The following is a 12,540-nucleotide window of genomic DNA, read 5'->3' on the forward strand; positions in this document are numbered from 1 at the left end:
GTGTGTGTGTGTGTGTGTGTGTCTATATGTGTGTGTGCTGTTCCATCCATGATAACCCAGCCCAGCCCAACACCGCTAAGCTATTTATAATACTATTTATTTCATCCTACTACCCAGCCCTGTGCAAACAGACACGTTTGGACCGAGGTCACAGTCTGTGTACATGCCGTGTGCTCCTCTGTGTTCTGTCTTCTTAAACCCACTGCAATTGCCCTCAAACTTTGTAGATCCCCAGTGAACCTTGACCCTGCCTGCTTACACTGGATTTAAATGAGGAACATCACACACATATTTTATATGGAATGTATTAATATACAGAAAGCATTGCTTGCTGTGTACAAATCTAGGCATGTCTTTTGGGCCTAAGTATACTGGATTATGAAATTATTGTAACTGAAATAACAACGTGTGAGGCATATCGGGGGGTGCCTGTGTTTTGAGAATGTTGTTGGCAACTGCAAACATTTTGGCTTAAATAGTTTGAGTATAAATAAAAGGAATAATACATCACAAATCGTGGCCAACTCATGTTGACTTTTCTTTTGATGGCCTTGGTTCAAATGTTACTGGCAGCTCTAATCCACGGTCTTTACAGTTTTCAAAAAGTGGATTATCTACTCTTTAGAATACACGTCACTCAGCCTTAGATTTTGTTTTTCTAGGTGGTTTATCTCATTTAGAAAACATAGCTTTGACATTTTTTTTAAGATCAAAGACCCCGCTGTGCTCTTTGGCCAAGGATCTAATAAAAGTTGCGTTGTATTTTGCTTCAGACTAGTGGCCACAGTCCTATTAAGCTTCTGAGTGTTATTAACTTGGTTATTATCAGTAGTCATAACAAATGCAGATGTTTCCATGCAGATGTGTTACAGGTTATATTTACTATCATACCTTGTGACATATATAAAAATGGCTGGTGGTTAGAAGAGAAGCTCTTGATACAAGGAAGAATGCCGATTTGAACATTGGAAATGTTGGAGGCTTTACTGCTGTAAATATTAGCCTTCAATTTGATTACATTGCCTTAATTTTTGACATACAGAGGGGGCCAAGTTTCATGGTCATGAAAAGAAGTGTTTATTTCACTGAAGCCTTTTTCTAAATCTTTTAGCGTACGGAACATTTTCATTACTAATTTTGAGTTTTACGACTTGAATTCCTAAGAAACACTTGCCATTGTGTAAATGGTGTAGTATCACTGTCATTTAATTTAAAAAGGTTTCTTCTAACCCTCTACAATTGCAAAGTGACCAATATTTGGAAATGACATTCTTACTATTGTGTTGAATTAATCTAGACTTGATTCATTGGTGCACAGTGGGAGGGAAATGGGTTGTTGTGACAGAGCGATAACAAAAACAGTATGTGCTACTTAGTCACATAGCTCTTATATGATGTTTACTACTTCAGTATCTGAATATCTTGAGGACTGTGTTTATGGATGAGTGTCTCATGATGTGGCCCTTGTCCATCTCCTCTCCTAGCAGCAATCTTACATTATTCATATGCATGCATTCTATGTGTGTTATTACTCTTTGTGTGTGTGTGTTTGGTTAATGGTTGTTTAAATAAATGTGGACATCAGCCCTCTCATCTCCTATGCTTTCATAAAAACACACATACACTCACACAGGCACACACAGGGGTTGTGTGTATAGGGAATCATTAGCTAAAGTGATGCAGGTTTAGCTATCATGAATCACAGTGGCATCATATCGACAAGCCAGAGCCAGCACGGAATCTAAAGTGTGTGTGTGTGTGTGTGTGTGTGTGTGTGTGTGTGTGTTTTTATGAGTGTGGAAGGATTACCAGTATTTTGAGCTGGCAGCAAGCCCAGCCTCCCTCCCGTCTTCCCCATTTTTCTCTGTCTCCATCTCTGCCACCGTGGTACTCCCCTGAGGAAACTGAATTTGCTCTCCGCCTGTCATTGTTCCTCACGTACCTTTTCTCTTCATCTTGCCCACCATCAGTGTCTCTCTGTTTTCGGTGGCACACAGTGACAAACCAAATTAGAAGCACACATTACCTTCTTTCCCTCTTTTGTTTTACAATCCGCAATCCTCACAAAAAAGTGGGGACATCAAGTGGGCTTGTGGCTGAACTTGAGCCATCTTCAGCACGTCAATCAGCATGTCATTAGCTTTGGCTGGGTTTCTGCAGTAGGATCACAAAATATTTGCTAGGAAGTCTGCTTAAAGCAGTCTGCTTAATGCTTTTACACCGGTTTTGGGCCTTACGTACTGCAAAACTGTAAAGCTTCATCTGTCTGACCTTCTCCTTGAATACCTCCACCGTTGCTCTGCTTTCATATTCCATCCCTCTTTCCTCTTCATCATCCTTTCTGCTGGATCCCTCCCTCCCTCAGTAATATCTCTCACGGTATACTTGTGATGATGGATGGAGAACCAGTAACAGTGAAACGGACCTCACATCCATCACAAACTCAACAACAGCATAGTTAACTGCATCACTTTTTCTTTTTCCTGGCTCTGCTCTCCAGAGTTCAGCCATGTCGTGGTCTTTCTGGCTCTTAGCCAGTGTCTCCACAGGCTTTTTAAACCAATCAGAGCAAGGCACAGCTAGGTAAACCTGTTGGATCAGACCTGGAGTAAAATTGGACTTTTCCTTTTTTGTAAATGCAAATTAGGTTGTTTATTGATTGTAGCAGTATATTTGATAACAGGGACACATTTGCATACATTTTAGTAGAACTAAAATGATGCTATTAAATAACCTGTTTACTAAAGAAATATATTGTTCCATAAAATAATGATAACTAATGTCTGGCTGCATGAGTTTAACTACGTATTGGACCAACTGTAAGACTTTTTCCCCCCCGAAATACAGTATGTCTGAAAAAGTGGGTTTGTCTTATATTTGGGGTCTAGACTTTTATCTGTTCAAGATGCAGAGGCTGGTTTTAGAAGGTAAGAGATGCCACCTGTTTCAACAGCCCCTGGAGAAGTCAACTGGTAAAATCAGCTATTAACAATAGAAATGAAATGATGCATAATCTATTTTATTTTAATGTTACAAACAGCTGGTCAAAGTTGCAGAGTTTTAGACAATGCCTCAACGACCGCCCAAAAGCATGGTAACGTCAAATGGTAAAGCGAGATGGAGAGTCACTAAGAGTGGGAGCACCCAGCAGCGTTAGAACAACGCAGTGAATCAGAGAAATAAAATGTGTTTTCATCACTAGAAGTGTAACTGTAGCAACCATCTCACTATCAGATTCATATTTAGACACAACATATGATCTATCCAGCTACAAAAAAGCCTAAAAGTCATAAGTTAGAAAGTACAATGAGGTGTTTCCATGGAGATTATATACCGTCTACAAATAGAAACAGTGGTATTCAAAGCAGCCGCTTCTCAGAGATTGACAGGAGAGTGTGTGATAATATAGTGTGTGTGTTATAATCAGGGTCGTCTCACTGTATATTCGGACCAACACGGTACTGTGAGGTGTCAAACCTTACCTTAACAGGTTACCTGTGGTCCAAGCTAAACAAAGCAAGCTGCCAGTAACACATCTTTTCCCCCTGTCTTTCCTTTGTTTATGTTTGTCCGTTTTCTCTTGTCTCTCTCTTCCCCCCCAGCTCCATCAACTCCTGTGGAACTCGGCCCTACCCTCGGCTTGAAGAAGTCCAGTTCCTTGGAGAGTCTCCAGACGGCCATGTCAGAGGTTAACAGAAAAAACGAACTCCTCCCCTTCCATCGACCTCGTCCAAATATGGTCAGGGGAAGAGGCTGCAACGAGAGCTTCCGAGCAGCTATTGATAAATCCTATGATGGACCACCTGAAGATGACGATGGTAAGGGATAGAGAGGGTGTCAATGTGTTAAGTTGGAGATAATGTGTATTTTTTGTTTGTTTTTTGCTTGTGCTGTATAGATGCAGTTACTCAGTCTGTAAGTTCTATAGACACGGAAGAAACAATTTTTCTGCTATTTTAAGGTTGTTTCAACACTGGATCACAATGATATTTCCAAATGTGTTTTGCTTTTGGCCACACCTCTATCATCAATGGCATGCACAAATGTATTACTCATACCTAATGGGTTACATATATCTTTAGTCCCTTCTAAACAGATTGCATTTACGTGGCCATGATGAATATTCATGGCTTGCTTCCATTTTTAGTGTGCTACCCAATAACAACCTCCTCTACTGTTTTGAAAATCCGCTAGTGAGCTCAGCACAGTTTAGGTTTGCTGTTGTCAATTTGTATGGAATATGTTAGGAAAGAACAACCCAGAAGAATATTATGCCTTGAAAGGTTCAGCACATATGAAGGTAAGCAGCAGCATTGCCTTACAAAATGTGATTCAGTTCAGATTTAGCTATAAATATTTATCCTTGAGCTAAATGGTAGGTCCTTGGTTTCTTCCACCGGGAGGTGCAGTTCAATTCCCAGCTGTGTTATTAGCAGCATGCTCTTATCAGTCACCACTAGAGTAATGAGTCGGGCTGTTTCAGATCACTACGTTCACACAGGATAGGACTAATAGGGCATGTCAACACCGCACACACACAGTGGCCACATCTGTCACCATCTTTCTAAATGTTCAACACTTTGAGAGCTGTTGTTAATTGACAGAGAACAGTTCTCTGAAGCGCACTCAATCAAGACCTCTCTCTCCCCTTCTTTCTATGTTTGTCTCTCTCTACAAGTCTGCACTTTTGCTTGGACTTCAATTATATCTTTACTTCAGTTCAAATAAATGCTTATCAACTACTTACTATCTGTCAGATTTTACAGTGTATTAGCAGTTTTTGTACCTAGATACTACTGGTGATCAGGAAGGCAAAGAGCTAACATCCTGACAATATGAGTATGTGAATATTTAGGCAGGGTTCATGTGAAGCTGATATATGTTCCGTTTACATTGAATTTTGTTGTCAAGAGCAACTATTTTACAGAAGCGTTGAGTCATTGACTTTGATGTCTCATGTCAGCTTGTAGTGCTAAATAGTTGTTTCTGTCATTCTCTTTCTTTTGTTCATGTGTTACCTTAGTTATGATTCATTTGTGTGTCTTTGTCTTTTTTGTTGTTTTATACTTCGTATATTGCCTTTTAAACAAACCATCCCAACAATCCGTCGTAGACAGAACAAATACATATTATACTGGTTTGCGGTGGGTTCTATGCCATGAAATAGTAAATAAAACAATCCTGACATGGCTGACTGAAGTACAAAACCTTAATATTCCAAGAAAGTGTTTAGTGTGGTAGAAGAAATAGCCCAGTTCCAATTTCAACCAAATTTGACATGTGAGTCAGAACAAACCAGGGGGCTGCATTCATGTTGTAAAACGGATGTAGGGTTTTCCTGACTTTGAAGTTTGTTTTTTTCACAACAAATTTAATAACACTCATTATTAAAATATATATTTTTTTAATAACAAGTGTTTAAACTTAACTTTTGTTGTAACAACAAGTATATGTTTTTTGCGTTGACGGACTGGTTTAGTGCACACACACGATGAAGAAAAAAAAAGTTGTAGGGATATCTGCTGTGATCATTTTTAGTTTTGAAAGTCTTAGGGGAAGACTAACCAAGTCCTGCACAAGCATGAAGACATGTATCTGCAGACACACACACACACACACACACACACACACACACACACACCACACACACACACACACACACACACACAATTACAATTCAGTTTAGTTGCTAGACAGTCTTTGTAATTAAGTCTGAAGTGATATCCACACAAAGTAACTAATTGGTTTGGTTGGTTATCTTATCAAATCTGACAAGTGTGTGTTGTGTGTGTTTGTGTTGTGTGTGTGTGTGTGTGTGTGTGTGTGTGTGTGTGTTGTGTGTGTGTGTGTGTGTGTGTGTGTGTGTGTGTGTGTGTGTGTGTGTGTGTGTGGCCTACAGTCTGTTGAAGAAGTAATGAGGCATCACAGTTTACTCTTTGAACGTTTCGGCTTTCTCATTACTAAGAGTTCAATCACTGTAAATTTAATAAATTTGTCATGGAGATGTTGCAAAAAGAAAGAAAGAGAGTTTAACGTTATATGCCTGTGTGTATGTGGGCTGTTCATTTGTGCAGATATTTACATTGTTGTTTCTTTTTGTTTGCATGCGTGCTAGTGGTCTCTTCACTGTATTGTGTTATGCTGTGGGATTTGAGAAATTAGTCTCTCTTCCACTCTTTACAGAACTGACTTCTTCAAGTTAACTTAAACATTAGGTCACAGCGATGATTCTTGACAATACTGATGAATCAGCTTTATGTAAATACAAAATAATGATAAATTAATTTGAACTGGCAAAAAAGTAATTTGCTTTGGACACAAGGCAAACAAGTTGGCAATAAATAAAGAATTGGTTGGTTTTATAGAGTAAATACTTTTGATCAGGATTTCATTTTTGAAGTTTCACTAGGTTCAGCACTTCCATTAAGCAGTTTATTGATAATCCTGTTTTACAAAGACTTTATAATTTCACTTTAATGACATCCACAGATGTTTAAGTTGATCATTTTGTCTAAACATTTAGTGTAATTTACTTGAATTGAACAAAATTATGAAAGTGGAAACATCAACAATACAATTTTTCTTTTACTACTTTTGCTAGTTTTAACCCCCCCCCCCCAATCCCTCTAAACCCCATCTTTCTCCTTTTCTTCATATATTCCCTCTAGATGGTGGCTCGGAGCAGAGTTCAGGCCGGGACACCCCGGCAAGTAGTTCATCCCGCCAGGGTATGGAGGATCAAACAGAGGAAAAAGGCAAAAAAGACAAGAAAAAGAAACCAAAAACAAAGAAGAAGGAAAAGAATAAGGGGAAAGTAAAAGAGAAAGGGAAAAAGAAAGCAGAGGAGCCTGAGGACACAGAGAAAAAGAGCAAGAAAATAGGCTTTGGCCTGCTGAGGTAAGTAACTGTGTGTGTGTGTGTGTTGTGTGTTGTGTGTGTGGTGTGTGTGTGTGTGTGGGTGTGTGTGGTGTGTGTGTGTGTGTGTGTGTGTGGTGTGTGTGTGTGTGTGTGTGTGTGTATGGGTGGGTTGATGTGCGATTGTTTTTGTGGTTGATTATTTTTGTGGTCATATGTCTATTTGTGTCTATATTGTGTGTATTTTTGCTGAACGGCCCAGACATTACCCACACTAGCTGGTAAAATCCCTTCTATCCAACATGTCTTAAACAATTTTCAGCTTACAGTGTTAGTGTGTGTTGGAGGGTACAGTCAATTTATAAGCTGGAAAGCAAACTTTTCAGTAATAAACAACAATGTTTGTGTCATATGGAATCCATAATCGCGTGCTTTCTACATTTGTACATTTGTAATGTGACTATAATGCCATCTTATAATGTCATGCACAGGCACAAACAAAAAATATGTGTGGTATGCGTGTAACATATGTCTTCATCTTTCTTTAATATAGTATGTCTTCAGTTGACTATATCTGTAGTAACACAGAACTCACTGGTTACCTGATCTGTCCTTTGTATTACTGCAATAACCTGTGTATTTGACAACAATCCTGCCTTTGTTTAAAGTCAGAAAATCAGATTATTGCAGTCCATCATCCACAATTACCTCATTTTGTCAATAGGGACACATCCGTTAGCACAATCTCTCCGCACAGCTCATGCATTCATACTGTATCTGACAAATATAACCGTTTAAACATGAACACAGATGTCTTTTTCCCCTCAAGAAACACTATCACATGCTCACAGGCACACAAAGACCACTTTAAGAGCGGTGCCCAAATTTCCTTTAGAGGCGCTGAAAATTACCTGTCAGAACTATTTCATGTGATCAACTTTAACACTATATCTATTTGAGTCTGAGTGAGACATTTAGGTATACACACAGCATGAATGGGAAAAAATGTTTCAATGAACAGTTTGTGCTTTCTACCTTAATTGCTACCTAACATCCGTTTTCTTCCACTGTGTTTTTTTTCTGAAATGGGGTTTCACATGTCCATTACATAGATACCGATCTTAAGAAAAACAATTTGATCCCAAAAGTTCAGCCACAGCCTTTTCAAAACACACTCACAAAAGCAGTCTGTGTGAACCAGAACACAGAAAACACTTCAAGATTTCAAAGTCTGATTTTATCACAGTCATTATATCCCAGAATTGCATGGTATTTAAAGTGAAATATTAGGCAATTAGAATAATGTTTCTTGATTGAATAGGTTCAGTGCTATTTTATTTGATAGACTCCACCTTTTTCTTATCCTCTGTTTCACCTTGTTTTCCTCATTTCCACTTCAGTGGGCTTTCGCTTTCTCATACCTATAGTAATTAGTCATTTGTAAAGAAGTTATGGGGAACAGATATTCCTTTTATGATGTTAAAAGGCTGTCTTTGTCATGCAGTTAAGTGTGTAAATGGCTCTTTATACCATAATTATGTCAAATCAATTTTGACAGGAAAGGCTGGAGAGATAGAATGTTGTGGTTTGTACTGTACAGTATGTTCCTTCATTCTTCACCCAATTTTATTTATAGTTTTAATTTAATAGCAGACCTACCTATCTGCTTATAGATAGATAGATAGATAGATAGATAGATATTGATCCCAAAAAGTGGGTCTCACAGCAAAGGATATACATGAAATAATAATAGGATAGAATACAAGAACAAATATTTAAAATATATACAACTTGGGAATACAAAATGTGCAACTGCTTAACTAGAAATGATAAAGATGCAGATAAACCTATTGTTAAAGTTGCACTTAAAGCAGATGTGATGTCTAAGAGTCTTATCTAGCACCCAGTGATGAGGTGTTAAAAAGTTGTATTGCCTGTGGTAGGAATGATTTCCTGTAGCGGTCCGTGCGACATCGAAGCTGTCAAAGCCTCTTATAGAAGCTGCTCCTCTGTTGGACCAGTGTGGGGTGGAGAGGGTGGTCGGGGTTATCCATGATAGATACCAGTTTATTCAGAGACCTCCTCTCAACCACAGCTTAAAATGTCTCCTGTCTGCAGCCAATAACGGAGCAAGCTTTCCTGATCAGTGTGTTCAGTCTGTTTGTGTTGCTGGCTCCGATGCCGCTGCCCCAGCAGAAGGCGGAGGAGAACAGAGAGCTGGCGACAACCAACTGGTAGAACATCTCCAACAATCTGCTGCACACGTTGAAGGATCTCAGCTTCCTCAGGAAATACTCTGCTCATCCCCTTCTTGTAAACAGCAGTGCTGTTTATTTTCCAGTTCCAGCTCTGTACTCTCCCTCCTGTCCATCCCTTATACACCCAACAACTGCAGAGTCATCAGAAAACTTCTGTAGGTGACATGACTCTGAGTTGTACTGGAAGTCTGTGGTGTATAAGGTGAACAGAAAAGGAGACAGCACAGTCCCCTGTGGGGCCCCCGTACCACTCACCGCCACATCAGACAGAACATGGTCCAGACGGACAAGCTGTGGCCTGCCTTTCAGGTAGTCAGTGATCCAGGAGACTGTGGACACACCAACACCCATCCTCTGCAGCTTCTCACCTAGTAGCAGTGGCTGGATGGTGTTGAATGCACTGGATAAATCAAAAAATGTGATTCTCAGAGTGCTGCCACCACCATCCAGGTGCAAATGAGCTCGCTGCAGAAGATAGATGACAGGGTCGTCCACTCCCAGCCTCCCCAAGGCTGGTAGGCAAACTGTAGAGGGTCCAGAGAAGATCTCACCTGTGGCCTCAGGTAGGCCAAGACCAGCCTCTCCAGCACCTTCATCACATGGGATGTGAGAGCCACTGGGCGTTAGTCCTTGAGGCCAGATGGAGTTGACTTCTTGGGGACCGGGACAAGAAGTCAACTACCTGCCTTCATCATTGCCAGTTCCTCCTGAGGTGAAAGTAGCCATTTCAAGCCATCATTGCATAATATACAGCTTTGTGTTGTACAGGTCAGTGGCAGTTTCATTTCCTGGCCTTTTGAGTCCTACATTTTTTTAAACCTCGCAACATCGAAGGAAGCCCCTGTTACAGTAGTTCAAACTTGAGAAAGAGTCAGTTCACCCATATCTTAAAAGATATCCATATACCTCTCTATCAATAAATTTAGTTTTTTGTGACAAAAGAATTGCGGAAATCATCGATAGCAAGGTATGTGGATTATTCCAGGTAAAGCTTTACTATTAAGAAACTTTTTTCAGTTTCATTTGCACTACTTTGAGCATCACAAATGAAATCCTGTTCACCTCCATTTCATTGATCTAATATTCTAAATAGAATAAATGAAAGTTTACATAATATAATTCCCAAACGTTTGATTTACCACATTTCAACACTACCTAAAAAAATAAAAAAGGTCCATTACCAGGGTTTTTGTGGGGTCTTAAAAAGTAAAAAAAAAAAAAAAATTAAAATTTCTAAATCCAAATTTCAGGTCTTAAATTCAATTTGAATTATAGGGTTCTAGGTCTTAAATAATTAATATATAATTGTTCTACGTCAAATTAACGCTACCTCTAATGCTCATTGAAATGTTTTTTTTTGTGTGGTAAAGTTCTTTCTTTTATTCAATTTGAATACATTTATTTACTTTGCAAGTGTGTTTGTGACTCTGCATCTCGTCGTGATATATTGATATACTGAATTTCATTCATCAATGTCTTAAAAGGATGGTAAAAAGTCTTCTATTTGACTTGGTAAAACCTGCAGAGACCCTGATTACTAAGTACCAAGAACGCAGCGGAGAAATTCCTACATGACATTCAAACACAATCATAGATTTATACCGTTTGACTCATTCTTGCCATATGTGGTCTATGTTTAGTTTTACAGATTACACACCTCAGGATCTCAATCACGCCATCTCCGTCTTTCTCACAGTTCCCTATCTTTTTCCAGTACATCTCCATGGCAATACATGGCACACCTAAAGATGTCTTCTTTTTTTACCTCTTTTTTTTTTAACTCTTTCTTACCTTCTTAGCAATTTTTTAAGTGCTTCGGATTTCAGGGAAGGTTACACCCAACTTCTTCTTTATTCGTCCATCCTTCTCTGTTCTGCCTATCTACCACGTGTCATTATGGCTTGGACAACCTACGCAGCACACCTGAGAATATCTCCAGTTTAATCTAACTGCTCCTTACCTCAATGCACCTATCCTTCCATTCATCCTTTCAATTAATTCCCCTTTAATGTCTTGCCTTAAGTGCCTTAAGAAACCATATAATACACCTGAGGATATTTTAGACCTTTCCTCTACTCCCCATCTCTGGTCACCATAAGACAGCCTTGACTGATAATCTTAGCCTTTCTCTCCTCCCCCTGTTTAGAGCCATATTTGAGTAACCTCTCTACCTCCCCCTTCACACCCCCACCCCCGTAATCTTTGCATCATTCCAATTTTTCCTCTCATTCTGCTCCCTCCAGCTCCAGCTCCCTATCTGCATTTGATTGCATGTAATGGAGGTAGACTGAAAAGGCAAATTGGTGCTATTCAGTAAAGTTCAATTTAGGCTGTGCTGCTGATTTGTCATGTTCATCTAAGGCCAGCTTTGATTAGGCTTAGCCTCTCTAAAGGAAAGCTGGTATGAGATACTCAACCTTACTCCAAGGTGTCTTGTTCTATAGTAGTAAATGTTAATGTGTACCATTGGATGGTTCACACATTTGACATACTAGATCTCTTTACGTATATACTCCTATATCTTTCTTTGCACCAGCTGCAAAGACACACAATGTCATTATTGCAATGTTATGATCGTAAATTCCTCTCTTATTGTTCTGTAGAAGTCACAGGTTTTACCAAATGAAATGAAACTTACAATTAAGTTCTTCACATATATAAATAAACGCTACACAGAGGTGTAAAAAAGTGAAATATTACTGCCATTATGAGTTATTCACATTGGTCACCCAGAGATTAAAGTCAGACTGTGGATGTTTGTTTAAAATGCCCTTTAAAGTGGACAGCTGGCTCTGGCACTCTGTCATCTGAACTGCTGCCACCTGCCAATCAGTTCTGCCAATCATCTGTGTGTGTGTGTGTGTGTATGTGTGTGTGTGTGTGTGTGTGTGTGTGTGTGTGTGTGTGTGTTGTGTGTGTGGTGTGTGTGTGTGTGTGTGGTGTGTGTGGTGTGTGTGTGTGTGTGCGCGCGTGTGTGTGTGTGTAACCATTATACCGTCATGAATAATCATGTGGTGATAAACATGATTGGTCACACAGTCAGTTGGTTGTCATATAGTTGGCCATGGTTGCTGTGAATCTTCCTCAGACACTTTTGTGTGTGTGTGTGTGTGTGTGTGTGTGTGTGTGTGTGTGTGTGTGTGTGTGTGTGTGTGTGTGTTGTTGTGTGTGTGTGTGTATTTTGTCTCAAAATTGTCTGCCGTTGTGTGAATCTTTGTTCCTCTCTGATCTGTGTATCTTTGATCAGACCATTAGGGTTGCTATTTAAACAAATCTTGTAACTCTCCGACTATTTATGTTACACACATACCTTCAACCATAACTCACAATTAACAGGGATTCAGAGTGAAGCTTTTCCGTCATCTGGTCCGCGCATACGTGTAAAAGAGACAGTTTGTACAAATGCAAATATGGTAATCTATGAGGT

The 12,540-nt window shown here is 39.4% G+C and overlaps 1 protein-coding gene across 4 annotated transcripts in view; it reads left to right on the top strand.

The window, feature by feature from the left end:
* Window positions 1-12,540, top strand: part of pard3bb (par-3 family cell polarity regulator beta b) — a 217,349-nt gene that overhangs the window by 122,909 nt on the left and 81,900 nt on the right. For all 4 annotated transcript variants that reach the window (XM_032529556.1, XM_032529554.1, XM_032529555.1 and 1 more), the window contains exons 18-19: window positions 3,603-3,818; window positions 6,669-6,897. In XM_032529556.1, coding sequence (XP_032385447.1) covers window positions 3,603-3,818; window positions 6,669-6,897 — 445 coding nt within the window. The remainder of the gene's footprint in view (window positions 1-3,602; window positions 3,819-6,668; window positions 6,898-12,540) is intronic.

Source organism: Etheostoma spectabile, chromosome 11 (assembly GCF_008692095.1).
Source record: "Etheostoma spectabile isolate EspeVRDwgs_2016 chromosome 11, UIUC_Espe_1.0, whole genome shotgun sequence".
Taxonomy (NCBI): domain Eukaryota; kingdom Metazoa; phylum Chordata; class Actinopteri; order Perciformes; family Percidae; genus Etheostoma; species Etheostoma spectabile.